The sequence below is a fragment of the Harpegnathos saltator genome, unplaced genomic scaffold, assembly GCF_003227715.2.
Source record: "Harpegnathos saltator strain DR-91 unplaced genomic scaffold, Hsal_v8.6 scaffold47, whole genome shotgun sequence".
In the NCBI taxonomy this organism is placed as follows: domain Eukaryota; kingdom Metazoa; phylum Arthropoda; class Insecta; order Hymenoptera; family Formicidae; genus Harpegnathos; species Harpegnathos saltator.
In genome coordinates, this window is record NW_020230283.1 from 987,789 (window position 1) to 1,007,868 (window position 20,080).

The window sequence follows — 20,080 nt, forward strand, 5'->3', positions numbered from 1 at the left end:
GGGTCCCTTTAATGCAGCCTCGATTCGCTCCGAGCTGAATCCACTGACGTAGCTTCCTGCGAGGAATGCTTTTTACCTTTTTGTTGTTATAATTGTCAATATATATCGTGGACCGACGGAGGGGGCAGCTGACGGGATCGATGAAATCGACGGTGCACGCTCGGACGTTGAACGCTCGTTCGAAGGCAGGAAGGATGTCCGTGGTTTCCTTGCGTGAGTGAATCTTGGAGACGAATCCGGCTCGTCCGATGGGAAGATTCTCTCGTTAGGAGAGCGATTCTCTCCCATTGGACTGGACGGATATGTCGAAAGTGACGCAGGAAATTACGGACGACGACTTACGGAATTTTTTGCTCCCGAGCAAAAAATTATTAGGACCATCCTCATGAAGCATAAAGCCTCGGTAAGGCTGATGAAAGTAGGATACCTAACCTAAAAAAGAATGTCTCGTTATTACCATATCAGGCCCCGAGATGGATCTTTTAGGAATATCTTAAATTTTACGAAATAAAGCTTTGATAAGGGAAGGGAAGCTCTGATAACGGCTTTAGAAGGATTGATTAGGGGTACCTTAGATTTAATAAATAAAGCTCTGATAGGGAAAGCTGAGAAGGGCCTTGGAAGGATTTTTTAGGCATGCCTTAGATTTTACGAAATAACGCTTTAACATGGAAAACTGGATAAGTAAGCTGATAAGTAAGCCTTAGAAGGATCGTTTAAAAAAAAAAGATGCTTTAGATATGCAAAATTAAGTTTTGTTATAGAAAATTAATAAGATCTGAAACGTGTAACAGGATTTTTATAGTTTAGTATTAGTTTTAGTAGATACGCACTATCTGGTTCTTTTAAAGATTTTTAAATTATTATTATTACACCGCAATTTTTAATTTAATTATACCGCGATTAAAAACAAATTTTATTAGTTTTATTAGTTGCCATATGCAGTAGTCTTTTCCACGGATTTTTCTAGTATTGCCTTCGTTTTGAAATGCAGCAAACTTTAATAGAAACAGTAGTAGGGTTTTTATGTGTAAAGTATGCTATATTTTTAAAATAAATTCTTGTTGTATGCTAACAAGGTTATAAAAAAATAAAGAAATTACAGTCTAAATTTCTTGAAATGAAAAGAACGAATATTTTTACTCAAGCAATAATAAAGATATTTCCTTATAAGGCCCTAATAATATTGCCTTATAAGGTACTGTTGATATTACCTTATAAGGTTTTCATAATATTGCCTTACAAGGATTAAACCATTTGTTATACATCTTGTAGGAGCCGATTAATGTTAGAGAAAAATAATCAGGCCCTTATCAGAGAGCCCTATTAATTTTTCTACTCGGGTTGTCGGCTACCGATCATTCGAAGACAAGCTTCTTAAATGTAAGATTCGACTACACAAGCTCTGTCCTTAGTCCTTAATTACCGCATAGTCGGTTGCGGATCTTCTTGTTTTATGTTTGATCTACGATCTACGCGTTTGTACTGATGGCGTTTTTTCCGCCTCTCGAGACATTCTCCGTCCGCAGTTTCGGGCATCCCTTTGATCGCAGTCGCAGGGAGACTTCCGGGCCGTACGCGAGTTCTCATCCTCCGAGAGCTGACGCATTTATTTTCAAGCAGCGCTCTCTCGCTCAATGAACGCGCATAACGGAGCCGAGACACTTGCATACAAAGTTCCACCGCGAGCTGATCTACGTGGACGGGAGTAACGGATCATCGTACATCTCGTAATTAAGCTGGCAGGAGCGAGGTTCACGAATCATCGCCCTCGACTTGCGTCTTAATTAGTTCGACCTCGGCCTACGTGATGTGCGCGCGCGCGAGAGAGAAAGAGAGAGAGAGAGAGAGAGAGAGAGAGAGAGAGAGAGAGAGAGAGACTCGAAGGCTTTTCCCGATCTGTCAGTACGAAATTATACGCGACCATCTGTCGCGGATTGCGGCGCGATAATTTATCGGTCGCTGACGCTGCAAATGGCGACAGCCAACTTGAGAGAGAGAGAGAGAGAGAGAGAGAGAGAGAGAGAGAGAGAGAGAGAGAGAGAGAGAGAGAGAGAGAGAGAGAGAGAGAGAGAGAGAGAGAGAGAAGTCAATTTTATCATTCGAGACGTCGCGCACGTCTGCAGCATTTATCAGCGCCTCGGCCGGCAAGACATGAGAGCGACGAAAGTCACACCGCGGCACCGGAATGCAACAACGCCTCGGGCCAGCGCAAAAATCAAGAACCACCCACTCCTCCTCCGCTACTTCGAGGACACCGCGTAGACATGCACCTGTAGCGAGAACGCGCCACCGCCTCGGCGTCGCGCAACAGGTAAGAAGGGTTGCAACGCGGTGCCGCGGTCGCGGCGAAGTTTCGGAGCGGAGCGAAGACGCGCTACGGCTCTCCGAGTGAAGAGAGGAGAGAGAGAGAGAGAGAGAGCGAGGGAGAGGGAGAGGGAGAGAAACACACACACAGAGAGAGAGAGAGAGAGAGAGAGGAGAAACGAGCGGCTCTCTCGGAGAGGAGGAGAGACGGAAAGCGGCAGAGCGAAGCCACAGGCGGCCAGCCGTGTCTCCGGCAAACTCGGTCGTCGGCAGGCAAGCCAGCCAGCCAGCCAGCCAGCAAGCGAGCAAACCGGCAAGCGGGCAAGCTCCTTGCCAGTCCGCGGCGTTTCCACTTCTGTGCGCGTTTCACGCGACTCGAGCCACCACTTACCTGTCGTGCACGCATCGCACGCGACGTGTGTTCTACCGGCGAGGCAAGCGAGCGAGCGAGCCAGCAAGCAAGCAAGCAAGCAAGCAAGCAAGCAATCCGCCGCGGTGCGCTGACCTTTTTGCCGACGAAGAGAGCCGCGACGCGTGGAAAAATCGCGTGCTCGCTTCGTTGCTCTCGCGACGCGACGCGAACGGCCGCGGCGCGGCGCAAAACGCGGGCGAGCGAAACACGCGCGCGCGGAAAATAATCGCGACGTCGTCGTCGTCATCGTTGACGTTACATGTCGAGGATTATCGGCGCGACCAGGTGCTACTTTTTCAACGATGCTATATATGTGCGCGAGCGTTTTTCAGCGAGCGGCAGCTCGGTAATCGCCGGCGCGTCGCTCGCTCGCTCGCAGGCGCACGCATCGCCGGGAAAACCGCTACGCGCGCCTCTCTCTCTCCTCTCTCTCTCTCCTCTCTCTCTCTCTCTCTCGCGGTGATTCGGTTCCGCGCGCTGAATTAGAAAATACTCGGGTTCCTCCGCGGGTTCCTATTAGCGTGTGCACGCCGCTTTTTCCACGACTTAGATTCCCGGTTGCCGACTAATAGGCCGGCGCGATATTAAACGAAGATGCGCGCAGCTCGAGCGCGTCGAGCGCGGCAGCGATTCTGCCGTTCCTTTGTACAAATCCTCGCGATATTGCGAGATATCGCGAGTGGAAGAAACTGGGGAGAAAAGTGCGCCGTGCGAAAGCGCGGTCGTTGTACACGCGGCTGGATAAATTACGCGCGAAACGACGGAGGGGGGGGCTATGATGGGACATTTAGTGGCACTCAAACGGGGGATCGATCTGATTCCTCGGAAAATTGTGGGCTCCTGCTGGGAGTTTTGCGCAGACTCAGGCTAGAAGAGCAAGCTCTAAGTGGGATACTTGAGCAGATGCCGTGTTTCTTCTGCTCCCGTGTGGACGTTTTCCCGCGGACTTTCCTCTTCCAGTTGTCGCTTCCGATTAAGATACGACGAAATATGACGCCTTTGAAGCACTTTTCAAGCGTCCAGTTTTCAAGTCTGGACGTGTGAGAAATATGAGTACACTGATAGAAAAATATAATTGAATTAACTATAATCTCACTATATTTTATAGTTCATTTTGGCATCAACCATATTTTTATAGTTGGTGAAACCTGCAAAATATAGTGGAATAAACACAAATATATAGCCAATGATTGTCTGAAATAATTGTTTAGTTACTTTAGTTACCACATATATGGTAATTTCTCATTCATAAATATAGTGAGATTTAATATTCATATCGGTTATATCGGTCATCATTTAGCAAATATTCTTTGTATCCATACGATAATCTTAGTTTAACTTACTATAATTCTTAGTAAAAATATTCTATGGTTGATTATACTATACCTATATCGTAATTACTACCGATATTATGATAATACTTACTATAAATATTATATTTTGGACTATAATTTAGTTACTATATCATTATCGTTCCAAATGTCATATACTTTTAACTCTCAGTGTACGTTCGACGATGAGCGCGTTTGAAGCACTTCTCACGATTTTCATCTCCATCTTGTAGAATTCAACAGTTGGTAAACTGGATTCCCCGTTTGATTTCAAGGTACAGGGTTCACTCGTCGTAGGAAAGCGCGAGCCGCCGCGTTATTCCTTGGTTTGGATTCCAAGCAGAAAAGTCACGAGGAAAACGTCGAGATATTTCTGTGCGGCCTGTTATCGGGACTCGATTTATTATTAGCTGTCCGAAGTTCAGCGTTACAGCTGAGAAATATTCGCCGTCCGTCGGCGAATGATGTTTTAGCACACGTGCACGATTAGATATATCCGGGAATAGCTGCCACTTTCTTAGCTACCCGTGCTAAAGTGCGCTTTTAATTCAGCTCATAAATTCTCACCTCGCGGTGAATACATTTCACCTGTAATAACCAGCTCTTAGCTGCCAGCGATGTCAGCGAAACAATTAACCCCCCTCGCGAGAGCTGAGGTTCGAATCAGCTACCGAGAGATTCCGGCCGATAACACCGAGTTATTTATTATTTACGCGCGACTCGTACAGTTCCTCCAGTCGTACCAATTCGATATAATCGATTAGACATCGCTTGAGAACGCGCACTGTTTCGTGCAATCAGCAATACCGTGTCATTTCGGCGCAGGACAAGCCGTGCGCTCACCCAGGCGTCGAAGTCTCCGCGATTTGGTGCCCGCGCCTCGCCATGACACCTACGTCGCGGTGTAACGCCATGGGAATTATCGCCGAGCAATATCGGTATCGAGCCCTGAAATCTCGCGAACGATATCGCGATGTAAAGGGTCTCTCTCTCTCTCTCTCTCTCTCTCTCTCCCTCTGCCCCTCTCTCTTTCTCGCTCTTTAACCCCCGCCGTGGAGGAAACGCTGCTGCAGCTAGGTGGAGGCCGGTCGGACTGGCTTTAGATTACTTCAGCGCGGCTGTACTATCAGCGGGCATCTCTAGGATCATCAATCGAAGGGTCCGAGAGGCGCGGAGCCGGTTTACCGACAAGATTAAGATATGCCGCGGCCCAGGGCGTCATTATTTGTAAGAGGCAGCACCGCGCGCGGCTATTTAAAGCGCAACGGCCGGAAGAGACGCCGGCGTCGTCTCTCCCCCCCAGAGCGAGGAGGAGACGAGGCGACGACACCCCCGCGACGACGACGACGACGACTGGATCGCCGCGAGGAACGCGAGGAGCGGAGAGCCGCGACCGGCAGCAGCAACGCGCACGCAAATTACGCGCGCATTATGCTTCCTGCGTGCGAGCGAGCGCGCTTTCCTCATTCGACGGAAATCTCCGTCCGTGAGATTTCCAGAAGAAAGACGCAGTCCCGGGACCGTTTCGCCAGATGACTCCGTGTCAAAATAAAGCGATTTCTCTCGCTTACCCCGCCGCCCCCCTGTCCCCCCCTCCCCGTCCCGTCCTCCCTGCCGCCGCGCTTCAATTTGCAGCTGCAGGCTGCTTCACCTGCGAAACAGTTTGTTGCGTCCGAAGCACCGGCCACTCTGCGCGAGCCTCAACTGTTGAAGCGAGCCGAGTAACGCGCCATCATCCAACACCTGTTACACAAAGGTTGCTGCGAGCTAGCTATACCGCGGCGACTATCGGGTGACGGTCGTTGACGTCGGAATATGCTACGCGTAACTCTCCGTAATTAGTTCGGTCGCGCAGCTCGTGGCCGACTGCGAGAGGCTGCGTTCCTCGATAGATCGGCACCGTGAATTCTTCGAGAAAATTCGATGACGAATATGCAGGATGTCCTTCTGGGGACGAGAAATTGTGAGGATTAATCGGATTAGACTAAAAAGGGGAGTCATGTAGCGTTTTGCAAAGATTGCAAAACAGTAATTGAGTTATTAATGATTGAAAATGGCCACATCTAAAGGCTTGTTTGATTGATAACTTGGAAATTTGCGTATATATTTGTAAAGTGGTAAAGGACCTTTTTGTTCAGAATGATCTGATCTACAATTGTATTACGGCTATAGTGCCTAACGACAGGTTCAAAATTCAGAGTTCAAAGTTCAATGTACTCATATTTATCGCTAGATAGGTCATCGCTCTGAATAAAAAAGTCCTTTACCATTTTGCAAATAAATACGCAAATCTCCAAGTTATCGATTATAAAAGAGCTTCTAGATGTGGTCATTTTCAACTTCATAACTATTGCGATTTTTGCGATATAGGATGTCCGGGATCTTCTGGGAGCGAAAAATTGTGAAGATTAATCGGATGAAACTGAGAAGAAAAGTCGAGTACCATTTTGCAAAAATCGTAGTAGTTATTAAAATTATTAATAATTGAAAATGACCACATTTAGATTCTTCGGAACACTAATAATAATATTTTGTAAAACAAATGGTTGAAAAATCTGCTCTTTTTGATTGTTAAGTATACCTGAAAAAAATAAAAAGAATATTTAAAGAGCGTTTATTAAAAATCGTTTAATAATTCGTTTGTTTTTCTTTTTCTTTAATTAAAAGCTAATGATTCGTGTTATTTATTTTTCATATGTTACTGGATTCGTACGAATCTTTTTAATTGATAACTTGAAAATTTGCGTACTTATTTGCAAAATGGTAAAAGACTTTTTTGTTCAGAATGACCTAATCCACAATTATAAGACTACTGCATCTAGTAGTAGTAATAGTAATGAGTATATTGAACTTTGAACCTTGAATCTTGAATTTGTCGCTGACACAATAGCCGTTATATAATTGTAGATTAGGTCATTCCGAGCTAAAAAGTTATTTACCATCTTGCAAATAAATATGCAAATTTTCAAGTTATCAACTTCTCTAGATGTAGTCATTTTCAACAAATAACTATTGCGATTTTTGCAAAATGGTGCTTGACTTTTCTCCTCAGTTTGATCTGACTAATTTTCACAATTTTCCATTTCCAAAAAATCCCGATCTATATCATTGCGGGACGATAATAAGATAATTGTTGCACCATCGTGGATCGTCGTTTGTGGCCGCGACGGGCGAGACAAAGAGGCAGTCGGCCTGAAAAATTGCTCAACCATCTTCTGTGTTGCAGTTTCTTTCTCAAACGTGTGTTATTTTTTTTGTCGCTCGTTATGTATCTTTTCAACGCATTCTCGTTGGAATCTATCTTAAGCCAGGTCGCACCAACATTATTTTGGTTTTAAGCGAGACTTGGACGTAAGTCTACTTTTATCTCTCTTTCTAAAGAAATGAAGATAAACACACGTTTAATCTTTAGAGGACCGGGGTGGCTCCTATAGAAGCCACATATAAATCGGCATTCAGTGTTTTCTTAAAGGTTATATTACAGTTATTTATGCATTTATGTCGATGTTTATGTGCTCTAAAAATATATTTGCATATGTGTCGTGTGATTTTTATCTTACTTGTAAATAAACATTTATTAACAAGTACACATTTTAACTGCATAGTAATTTGCATCTCAGTACGGTTTTATTTATAATAGACTCACTCTCTCACTCTCTCTCTCTCTCTCTCTCTCTCTCTCTCTCTCTCTCTCTCTCTCTCTCTCTCTCTCTCAGAATTATATAAAATCAGCACACATCACTGTTAGAGTTTCGATTGCGCACAGTACGTGATAACAATGACTCTAAAAGTAACAAATAAGTATAAAAAAATACAGAAAAATAGTTTTTGAAATAAAATAATGTTCATTATTTTTTAAAAGCAAAATTTAAAAAATTATAAAGACGTAAAGAAATTTTTCTAATTTTTAAATGACAAAAAATCTAAAAAAACAAAGGAGCTACATAACTTTCTACGCCTATGTCGTTAGCTCTGGGTTATGCTAAAGGAAAGTTTTATTACCATATGAGATTACTTATAGTAATATAGACTTATTTTAGATAAATAATTGCCTGTCTTTGTAAAATGTCGATAATCTGATATCAAAATGATGATCTGCGATATAAAAAAAAAACCCTAAAAATGCCAAGATCCAAATTTTGAAAATTTTTTATTTTGGCCGTTCGGTTCCGGACCGGGATGGCTCCTATAAGAGCCACTAACGCTAACTCGAAAACTCTACACGACATGGTAGTTACATATATATATATATATAAATTTTCCGCGAAAAAAATTGCAAATTTTAAAGGAAAAATGCTGGTCCTCTAAAGGTTAAGTCTCGCTTAAAGCCAAAATGATATTGGTGCAACCGGGCCTTAACCCTCAAAGCCTGCCATCAAATCTCGAGCTAACTTTCCTCGTTACTCGTTTGCAGCAAAGTATATACGCAGGAATTTCATCATAATGTTGTCACTACTGAGAGCGCGAACAAATACCCATAAAATTAGTGCCTTCAACGTGGCTTTTTATTCTTTCTTTAATATAAATAAAAATTCCCATGGGGTGTAATTTCACTCTTGAAGAGTCAAATCGAGACGTATGTCCCGATGTTTTCTCTGGTACCATGCGTTCCTTTTGCTCGACCCAAGCGTGTGTTGCAAACGTCGATAGCAAGAAAAAGAGAGAGAGAGAGAGAGAGAGAGAGAGAGAGAGAGAGAGAGAGAGAGAGAGAGAGAGGAAAAAGCTTGATGCCTCCAAGCTCGAGCAACGCGAACGAAACAAGAACTGTTACGCGTTACGAAATAACATTTTGTCCTGACGTGAAACGCGCGCTCGGCGCGTTACACGCGCGACGGGGACAATTCCCCGTGTTCGTTTCGGTAGAGCTCAGCTGTCGTCGTCGTGTCGGGGCTTCTCTTGGCGCGCTGACGAACGGTTCTCCGGTTCGTGCATGGCGCATTTAATAATCCGTCATTGCCGTTATGCAGATTTAACGAATCCACTAATTTCGTGAAGGAGACTCGAGCCCGCTCGAGCGCGCGCGCGCGATAACTTCGTGCTGGTTAAACACGGAATGTTTATCGCGTGTGTATCCCGGGAGCGGGGCGGGCGGGCGGATGGGGGAGGGGAGAATACACGCGCGTAGGGTCAGGGCCGGGGAACCAGCACGATAGCCGACTTCCGTCAGCCCGTAGAGAGTCGACAAAGAGGAATTCGTAATGCGGCGGAAATGTTATTCTCGCAGGGGTGAGAGAGCCGCGAAGAGGCAACCGTCACGTAGACGGAGGGAAATATTGCTGAAACAAGCCGAAGAATCGCGCCTTGCCTCGCTTCGCCTCGCTCGGAGGACACCGTCGCGCGCGCGCGCGCGCGTGTCCTGCGAGATCCCGACGGCGCAACGGCGACGGCATGCAATATTTTCTTTGGGGCCAAAAGACGTTGGAATTGTTTGTCGACTTTTCCCGTCATTTCACGGAGAATCTTTCACGGGGGAAATCTCGCTCGAGCGGAGATTCGCTCGAAGCGAATAAAATCGATCGAAGCTCAAAGAAGCTCAAGTGTGCGTCATACGATGGCAAAATGGCCGGGACAGAGGATAAAACGCCGATTTCCCGGCCGGCTGCTTCGTTTATTCCTCATTTGGAGGCAACCCGGCGAACGAAGCGACGACCTGAGCCCCCGAGATAACGATATCGCGGCGAATGTCCGGAGCGAAGCAAATGTCCAGAATGCAAAGCGCGATTCGACCGCGCGACGCGCGACACGCGGTCGTGCGTGTGTTGTGTTACCTGGACGAGAGCCGCCTCGCGGCGGAGGATTTTGAGATCCGGCGCGGTGAAAGGGCTCGGGGGAACCCGAGGTCAGTCCTAGCGTCACGAGCGTGACGAGTTCCCGGCGGCGGGAGTTTTCGGCGCGCTCGCGCCGCGCGGCGTTAGATGCCGAGATAGCAGTTAGACGCTCTTAGGTCTCTCGCCGGCCGCGGTGCGGCGCGGCGCGGGGAAACCAGTTTTTCGTGTGTAACGACCGCCACGGGCGAATGGTAACGAGTGCGCGAGGTGACGTGAACCGGCGACAGGAGAGAGAGAGAGAGAGAGAGAGAGAGAGAGAGAGAGAGAGAGAGACCGGCCGCGTCTCCGCTTTTCTCCCTTTCCGCGTCTCGTCCGGAGCCGCTCTGCGGACGAGTAACGCGCCGCGACCGCTCTCCTCTCTCTCTCTCTCTCTCTCTCTCGGCCGGCTCGCCGCGACTTCTTCGGCTCTCATGCGGCCGCACGGGACTACTGATTAACGGCTCTCGATTTATAAACGCGGAGGGAGGGCCGGCCTGCGACAACGAGAGATAGAGATTGGAACGGTTTCGCGACGCGCGCGGACGGGACGCCGCTCGTCAACGCGTCGCGATAAGCTGCGCGACTCCCGGGGATTTACGTTTTCTGCGAGCGCCGGCGAGCGCTATCAGTACCCACATGCTTGGGCCTGCCGGTTATAGCACGCTGCGGGAAATGAATACGGATAAGAGCCGCCGACGGACCGGCCAAGTTTTCCGTAACGGTGCTCGCCGTAAAAGTGACCCTTCCGTGAGCGACGTCGTGAAAAAGTTTCTTTCAAGCGCGCGCGTCGCAGAAACCCGTCTCTCGCGCGATTTGCATAGACCCGTTTTGAAATCTGTTTTGGGAAACTGCGGTTTTCATAAGGTAGTCCATAAGGTTGCCTAGGTCTTAGATATGTCCCGTAATTGATCAGTTGATCGCGCTTGGATCGCGCTTGGTTCTGCTTACAAACTTGGTTCAGCTATTAAGGGGACTGGAGGGCTCAGATTGCTGAAAAATCGTGCTTGTTTTTCATAATATTTTGTGACGAACTGAATAAATGTGCAAGAATGAAAACTTTAGGTATAGTTATACAACATATGAAGAGTAGAAAAGTTTTGTTTATTAACAAATACTCGTATAAATATACGATATATTTAGCTGAAACATACTCTCCTTTTTTTTTTCAAGTTATAGTCTCAAGTTACAGTAATATCTCGGCTCTCGGTGGTCCGATCAGAGCGAATTTCAGCTAGAAATCTTGAGGAGGCCGGATATCATAATCCGGCAAACCACTGGAAAAAAAGTCGAACAAAATTAACAAAATGGCAGCTATTATTGGGAAAAAATTTAAACTTTTCCGTTCATTTACAATAAACAAATTAATATCTCGAAATGAAATACTTTGACGGAGTTGTCCATGGTTCACCTGAGAGCCACATGAACAAATATTATCGCTTTAAAATTTCAAATCGATACGAAGCTCAGTTTCGGAGAAATCAAGCTGCAAAAAGTTGAACAATAAATTTTCGAGAAAATCGCGTTTAAAATTTAAATGGACGTATATTTATATGAGTATTTGTTTAAAAACAAAATTTTTCTACTCTTCATATGTTGTATAAATATATGTAAAATTATCATTCTTGCACATTTATTCAGTCCGTCACAAAATCATTGTGAAAAACAAGCACGATTTTTCAATAATCTAACCCTCCAGTCCCCTTAATCTCTCTCCCCTTAATATTAGATAGAGGAATGGATGGATTTTTTATTACTTGTTATCTTGATGATTGATCGGCTGGCCAGTTGATTTAGAGTCTACCAAAGTTTCCGAAACCGATTTCAAAAGGCCGGAGCTCCCGATTGATCGGTGACTGGGCTGGGCGATCGCCACGGCGTTAAGCTGAAGAAGCGTACGAATGTTATTTTGCGAAAATAAACACACGAATACGTCGAACGATGTGGATAAATGTTGAAGCCGTTCGCTGGATCGAGGGGGAGGGGGAGGACGTTTGTTGCTTCGCAAAATTTTATTTCTATATTACAGCTACGGGATTTGTATGTTGATCTCCTTTCACTACTAATACATAGCAACAATATACAACTAATATATAGCATTTTGATGGTGTTGAACAAACTGCGACAACATCTCGATACAAATTTTGAAAAGGAAGCCTGCGCTGCAACGGTGTTGCGTCCTAAAAGAAATTTCGTTCCTCACGGCAAGTCGCTACAACGACGTGTAGACGCCCCGAATAAATGAACCCTTTGTATCCTGAATTAATTGACCCAAGACCCCGTGAGATTTTTAAGTGTAATTATTGAGGGTACCGGAAAGTGTCTTTTCGTACTTTAAAGCCTTCAATTTCCCCGTGCTTATAGTACGGATTCTTAACTTCAATCCAGGATCAGTTTAAATTCCAGGTTAACTGGTTAACCACATTTCTTTATTGCGCATGATGTCAATTTTCATTAAGATCGAACTTAATATTTCATTAATTCCATGCAAAGTTTTATAATAAAGACGAACAGACTCCCCTAATAAATAGCCTTCGGCGTATTATAAACATAAGGAATAGGAAAGTGAATTTTACAACCATTTCATCAGAGTAAGATAGAAAACAGAAAACTCGAAAACATGAGCGTTTATACAGAGCGATGTCTTCAAGTGCCATTAGGATATAAAGGGCCAAAGGGCTCTCTCTCTCTCTCTCTCTCTCTCTCTCTCTCTCTCTCTCTCGGGCACGAATAAGGCTCGACTGAGAGAACGTCAATGTTGCTTTCGGAAGCTTAGCCGTCACGCGTGGCCATCGGGTGACCAGAAGATAACGCCCAGATAAGATAAGATGACGTCATAACAGGCAAACGTTCTCCGCGAGTAAGGTGCGCGCGTATTGAGCAAAATTAGAGCCGCTCTTGACTCATGCGCGCGATCTGCTGAGTTTTTGAATGATTGAGTCGAAAGAGTTTCACACACTGAGAGAAAAGTATATGACATTTGGAACTATAATGATACAGTAACTAAATTATAGTCCGAAATATCATATTTATAGTAAGTGTTGCCATAATATCGGTAATAATCACGATATAGGCACAGTATAACCAACCATGCAATATTTTTACTAAGAATTATAGTAAGTTAAACTAAAATTATTGTACGGATACAAATATAAAATGGTAGGTAAAGTAACTCTTTTGTATAGTCAATATTACCAGAATATTTGCTAAATGATGACAGATGTGGCTGTATGAATATTAAATCTCACTATATTTGTGAATGACCATATGAAATTACCATATATGTGGTGAAAGTAACTAAACAATTATTTAAGACAATCATTGATTACATATTTGTGTTTATTCTACTATATTTTGCAGGTTCTGCGAACTATAAAAATATGGTTGACGCCAAAATGCGCTATAAAATATAGTGAGATTATAGTTAATTCAACGATATTTTTCTATCAGTGCAGGGACGCGGGTTGGAAGCGGGCTCGTATCGGGGAGACGGGAAGATTAATAACATCGAAGAACGCGGGGGAACGGTGTTTTATTCCTCCGTAGCGCGCGCGTCCCCGGCGAGAGATGTCCCCGCGTCATCGCCGACCTTCGTGCGCGCGCGCGAGAACGCCGTTTCAAGAGCACACACGTACTCTCTCGGCTCCGCGGTCGCCTCCGGCGGCCGCTTTCGCTTCGCTCTCCGGGTGTATTCCGAGACGTCGCCTCGAGGCCTCGCGCGCTCCCGATCTCGCACTCGCGGGATTTTATTTATAACGTCGCACCGCCGAAAGTCGTGCGAAAGGCACGACGTCGCGCAGAAGCATCTGGCCGGATCAGTCTCAGCGAGAGCCGGCGAGGCCCGTCACGGCTCGCACCTGTCGGAGCCTGCCGGTAACCTGCCGCCGCCTCGTGCACTGCGCGCTTCCTGCATTGGCGCGTCGCCAGAGCGCTCGTCGCCGTCGCCGTCGCCGTCGCCGTCGCCGTCGACGTTGTCGGCCGAATCGTCGATAGAGGCAGTCGGTGTCGCGTGCCCGAGCCGAATGTCTCCGTGTAACACACGCGCTGCACATCCGACGATAATTGGACGACAACGACGACGACGACGACGACGACGACTAAATGTGTCGCGATCTGACACTCGTCTCGTGTTCGCGCGATCATCCGCGCTCTCACGGATGAGCGACGATTCGGACGCGAAATGACGCGCGAGCCCGCCGCGTGAATGACGGCCACCTGTGCGAAATGCGGGGGGTTACGAGAATAATGGATAACTTTGTATCGCCCGCGCGATAAGAGCAACGTCTCCCGCGTTGAGGGGGGGAATTGGATGCGGAGCTGTTTTTAGGAATTTTTTTAACAGACGCGGTAGGATTGATAGGCTTGAAATTCTCGCGGTGTGTTCGTTAATGTTCAAAGTATAAAATAAATGTGTTGCTACACTACACTAGGAAAAAGAATTTAGTGTCTCTAACAAGACTGTTCGGTTGAGGCATTTTTTAGATAGCAACCAAATATCTTGTTTTATATAACAAAATATTTAGTTGTCTCGACTAAATATATTTTTCTGCTTTGTTCTCTGGACCAAATGATTTTGTTCTTAGACTTCATGTATAAAAATTACGCATTTTAGTTTTTTTATCCGTAATAATTACATAATAACGAAATATTATTTTACATTAACTAAAATAATGCCCAATGGGTACTATTTTGTCTTTCTGTGCACTAAAATTTAGATTTTATATATTAAGAAAAAATTATAGTATTTTTAACAAAATTCATATAGTTTAAGCTTTTTCGTTGCTGTAACGAAAGTATTACGTTATACGAACAAACCGTAATCAAACGAGATATTTGCTTACAGGAACTAAACAGTTTTGTTGGGCATATTTTAACCAAATTATTTTGTTGTTACAACAAAATTTTGATACACGCAACAATACATTTTTCCTAGTGCATATATGGAAAGTACACACAAAACTTTGAACGCGTTTATCTGGAAACACCGTTTTCTTAAACTATCGATACGATTACGCTAAAACTATACTGAACCGAATAAATTGAAATTTTTACAGTAGACATTTTTACAGTAGTATATTTTTGTAATATATACAGTAGACACGTAGTTTTCGCCCCTACCTCGAACACAGTTATATCTTATTTTATTCATTTTTTTTAAACACGATTACAAGTTGAAAAAGGTTTCACATTCGATACTTTTTTTTTGCACAGTTATTATTTTTCCAAACTTGGCTTCATTGCCTTCGTTTTGGTACGAGCTATAATGGCAACCATATATTTCAAAAATCTTTCTCAGTTTTTGGTTTCAGAATAGTGAGAGAGAGAGAGAGAGAGAGAGAGAGGCTCGGAATTGTGTCGACAGCAAACATAGAACTCGCAAACGGATGACTGCATTTTTATCTATAATTACAAATCGGATCGGTTCTTGTGATTCGATAAAATTTCTTTTATACTTTGAACACATGAATGAATACACAGTGAAAATTTCAAGTCCATTGATCTTACCGTTTCTGTTAAAACAAAATTCGTAAGAATAGCCTTGAAAGCGGCCGCCCGCATGTAATTCTCCCTCTAATTGAGTCGCGTCGTGGCAGAACGCGACAAAGACGCGGCGAGGCAGCGATAATAAAAACATCACAGGAAGAAACTACAACTGCAACACAAAGTAATAACAAGTAATAACTATATCCAAGTAATAACAAAGTAATAACAGGAAAAAACTGTAACAAAGCCGAAATATCGAGAATATATCCAGACCAAGTTCCGAGAATGTTTACCCTGAAGGGCGCGGTGACAGCTAACACGTGTTAAACGCCTGCGATCAGACCTGGCCGAAAGATTTCAAGCACCTGCGGAGAGTCTCAGACGGGAATTAAGGCGTCATGTCCGCTTGACCTTGCCAATACATCGAGACGGCACTCGGCGAAATGAAACGATTCGCCAAGCGAGTGATCGCCGGCTTTTCGGAGGCGCTCGTCGGCAACCTCCAGCGCCGAAGAAGAAGGCCGAACGTTACCGGCTCGCAAGATCCAACCGTGAACCGCGCTCGTCCACGTCTCCTAAAGCTGAAGCTGACGATTGGAGGAGCTGGCCGCGAGGCGACTCGCGCGCGACGCTCCTCTCAAAATTCGCGCGCGTCGATGTCGAAAAAGCCAAGTCGCGCGCGCGCGCGGGCCTCGACCTCGGCCGAAAGAGAGACAGCCGCTCTCGCAGGAGAGGGCGAGAGCCGAGGATCGCGAAAGCACCCGATGATGGTCCGGCCAGTCGTCGGAGTCCGCGTGGGCGCTGCGCTCCGAGCGTCTGGTGGTATTAACGTACGGATACGCGCATGGCAGGGACTTTAGCGCACGCTGCTAACGACGCTGATCTTAGGTCATGGTCAAAAGTAGCCTTACGATCGCGCTGGGTTGGTCGCTTTCGTCGAAGGCGCACCGTAGAAAGGCGCGCTCACTCGCTCGCTCGCGCTGCTCGCCGACGCCGATTCGTAAGATCCGCGTGGGCGGCATTGTTGGATTGTTCTCATGGAAACGTGGTAAACGCGATAATGATCCGCAGAGTCCCTAGAGCGGCTAGGAGCGCCGGAGAGAGCGAGGTTCTCTCTCTCTCTCTCTCTCTCCCTCTCTCTCTCTCTCTCTCTCTCTCTCTCTCTCTCGGCAGGGCCGCGTTTTCAGCACTCCGGGAAACCGCGGCGTGGTCTCGCGGTACCGCTAAATCGCCCGGCGCAAATACAAAGGCGCTGCGGATAGCGTGGAATCGTACACCGGCGTGGAAACACGAGAGGGAGAGACCGAAGAAGCGGAGCGGGGCGAACACACCCTCCCGCGCCGTCCCTTTGTCCGCGTTGATTCCGAAAGAGCGTCTCTCCGGGCCGGACGTTCGTCTCCCCTGCGATTATCAGTCCCGGGTGAGAGAGAGAGAGAGAGAGAGAGAGAGAGAGAGAGAGAGAGAGAGAGAGAGAGAGAGAGCGCGGAGGGTAGCATTCCTCCACGAAGAGGAGACGACCGCATCGTCCATCGCGCTCTCTCTCTCTCTCTCTCTCTTTCTCCCCCCTCTCTCTCTCTCTCTCTGTCTCGCCTCTAGATTTAAACGACGCGGTTTCGAACGGGCCGCCGTAGGAATTCGAGTCCCAGGCATCTACTCCGACAGCGCGGACTCTAGTGGTTAGATGCTGCTACCTCTCTTTCCCGTCCACGGGGCCGGCGTTACGGTGCTGAATGTCCGGTTAATGCACCTGCGTGGTCCGCGGCTCTCTCGCGAGAGCGGAACACCGTGAAGCGAAGCGGCAGGGCGCGCGAAGGAAGAAGGGAGGGCGCGCGCGAGGGACAATCATGGCGCGGAGGAGCTCTCGGCGTCGGGCTACCGATGACGAGAGGATGAAACTGCGGACGATGGTGGGACGGCAACACGACGACGACGACGACGAAGTCGACCACGTGCATCGGTCATCGCGGGCGAGGGGGTGGGGGAACGCGTCGCGCAAATATCGGCAATTTCTCTCCATCTCGGCGGCGCCGCCGCCGCACCGACGGCATCGGGGTCGCTTCGTCGTTCGTCGTTCGTCGTTGTCGATCTCTCGTGCGTCAGCCGACGCGAGCGATTAGAAAAACGTCCGATCTCTCTGGCGATGCCTCTGGCCAGGAGCGCGAGGGAACGTGGCTTTGTATCGGAACGGTGAAACAAAATCTGGCGAGAAGGCGAAGTGGCAGCGAAAGACTAACAACAGGTGGCGGAATTGACGTTCGAGTTAGCAGCTTCGCACCGGCTTTTCTTCGCCATCTCTCACTCAGCATCTCACGACGGAGTCTTTGACAACTGAGAACCAACTCTGGTCTCTCTCTCTCTCTCTCTCTCTCCCTCTCTCTTTCGTATATTTAATCGGACAACGAGATTAAAGGGAAATTGCATGCGGAGCAGGCCGTTCTCGAGGCTATTTATTTTTAACAGAAACGGTGGAATCGATGGACTTGAAATTTTCGCAGTGTATTTATTCATCAATGTTCAGAGTATAAAATAAATTTGTTACCATCTATATGAAAAGTACGCACAAAACTTTAAAAACGCGTTTATCTGAAAACATCATTTTCTTAAACTGTCGACACGATTATGCAAAAACTACTGAGCCGAATAACTCGAAATTTTTACACAATATACAGTGGACATGTAGTTTTCGCGCCCCATACCTCGAACACAGTTATATTTTAGTTTATTTTTCTTTTAAACATGATTACAAGTTGAAAAAAAATTTCATTTTCGGTATTTCCTTTTTTTGTATAGTCATTATTTTTCGAAACACTGCCTTCATTTTGATACGGTCTGTGATGGCATATTTTAATAAATAAATATTTTAAAAATCTTTCTCATTTTTTGATTTCAGAGTAGTGAAATTAGCCAGCCCGGAATGATTTCGACAGCAAACATGGAGCTCGCAAACGGATCGCTGCATTTTTATCTATAATTACAAATTGGATCGGTTCTTGTGGTTCGATAAAATTTATTTTATACTTTGAACATTAATGAATATAATGTGAAAATTTCAAGTCCATTGATCTTACTATTTCTGTTGAAAAAATTCGTAAAAATAGCCTTAAAAACGGCCTTACGCATATAATTTCTCCCTTAACAATCGGATATTTCTGGGATTCTTTTCAGCACAGGTTTTGTTGCGCAAAACCGCGATACGGACTGAAATCGGGCAAGAATCGAGCGAGGTCTCAACGACCTAACATGAGAAATTCCATTAGAAAATGTATAACGCGAATAACCTTATCTCTGATTGAGTGATAAAACACGTCGGATGATGAATACGGTCGATGATGCGTCGGGGCCAGCTTTATCATCGCTGTGTCGGAGCAAATTTTCAATTCGAAACAATAAAGATCGAGCAACATGAAAATCCCGCTGAAAGGATCGGCACAGTTTAGTGTGCCGCCGTGTGCGATCGAGAAGTTGAGTTTAGTTCGAGTTCGATTCTCAGGTCGCTTCGGCCATTCTCCCTTTTCATAGCACGCGAATGACGACGAGCGGCGCGACGATTAGCGCAGATTATGCCGGCCCCTCGTATTCGTGGCGTTGAACTCACCGAATCTCGCGTCGCGGAGCGCCTCACGACGCGAGAGTGAAAAAGCGAAGCGAAAACGCGGCCGCGCAGCCGGCCGTTTCCGGAAAAGCGGCGGGAAATCCTGGCCGATGAAGGAAGCACCGCGCTGCCTCGGGCAGAAAGATGCACCCGATAGCGCCGTTTCGATCCTCCTTTCGTAGCCGGCCGGAGAGACTAGGATGCTCTCCTCTTTTTAATTCCGCTCTCCTCTCTCTCTCTCTCTGTCTGTCTCTCCCTCCACCGCTTCCACGCTCCTCTTCCTCCCGCCGTGTATTCCAACGTGCACCAATTCATAAAATCCCTGGAGCGAGCCTAAGCGCTCCACTAACTCCGCCGACGAGTCGCTGACCTCAGGACTCAGCCGTGCGCATCAGCTGCATTTCTCCGTGCACATAGACCAGTTGCGGCGCGATGGTCATGGTTATCCGGAGGAACCCATGGCGCACACCGACGGCGGCCACTAGACGAGGAAATGCGTGCGCGCGCGAGCGAGCGAGCGAGCGAGCGAGCGAAGTCCATGTGCCGAGGAACGCATCCAGGAATATATTATCAAATACTTTGCGAAGTCGCAAGAGGAGCAGCTCTCACATGTGGACATGTGCGGGATGAAGCGAAGCCGCTCGCCGGCGCGGCGATGTGAGTCGCCCGGCGAAATTCTATGGCATTACGGAGGGCGGAGGACGACGCGCACGTAACGAGACGCCGAGCGAGGAAAACGGCTGCTCCGCGAGGACTCGCCAGAGCGCGTCGATCGAAAACGCACGATTGCGCACGCGCACGCGCATTAAGATATGTCCTCGATATATTAATTAAAATCCTCGGCGCGCGCGCGCGCATTACGTCTTATCGGAATCGCCGTGTATTACATGCATTTCGGTGCTCCTTCGTGTTCCCGCGCGCGGAGAATCCGCGATATCTCGTGCCCGCGCGTATAAAGCGACCGTCGCTCTTCAGACCGTTCCGCCCCCCTCTTTCCTCCCCGCCGATGTCCTCCAGTCCTGCACTCGCCGTCGTCGTCGTCGTCGTCGTCGAAGGAGACCGCGGTTACGACGCAGGGCGTCCCTGAGGCGCGACGCGTTCCTCTACGCCGCCCCATTGCGCCGGCCGGCCGACGAGCACAACACAGGCG

At 46.8% G+C, this 20,080-nt stretch overlaps 1 protein-coding gene across 1 annotated transcript in view; it reads left to right on the top strand.

Moving 5' to 3' along the window:
• The window catches only part of LOC105181074 (uncharacterized), an 88,117-nt gene extending 69,792 nt beyond the window's left edge, over nucleotides 1-18,325 (top strand). Inside the window, exon 4 of the mRNA XM_025302196.1 lies at nucleotides 18,229-18,325. Coding sequence (XP_025157981.1) covers nucleotides 18,229-18,233 — 5 coding nt within the window. The 3' untranslated portion in view covers nucleotides 18,234-18,325. The remainder of the gene's footprint in view (nucleotides 1-18,228) is intronic.
• The last annotated feature ends 1,755 nt before the right edge of the window (nucleotides 18,326-20,080 follow it).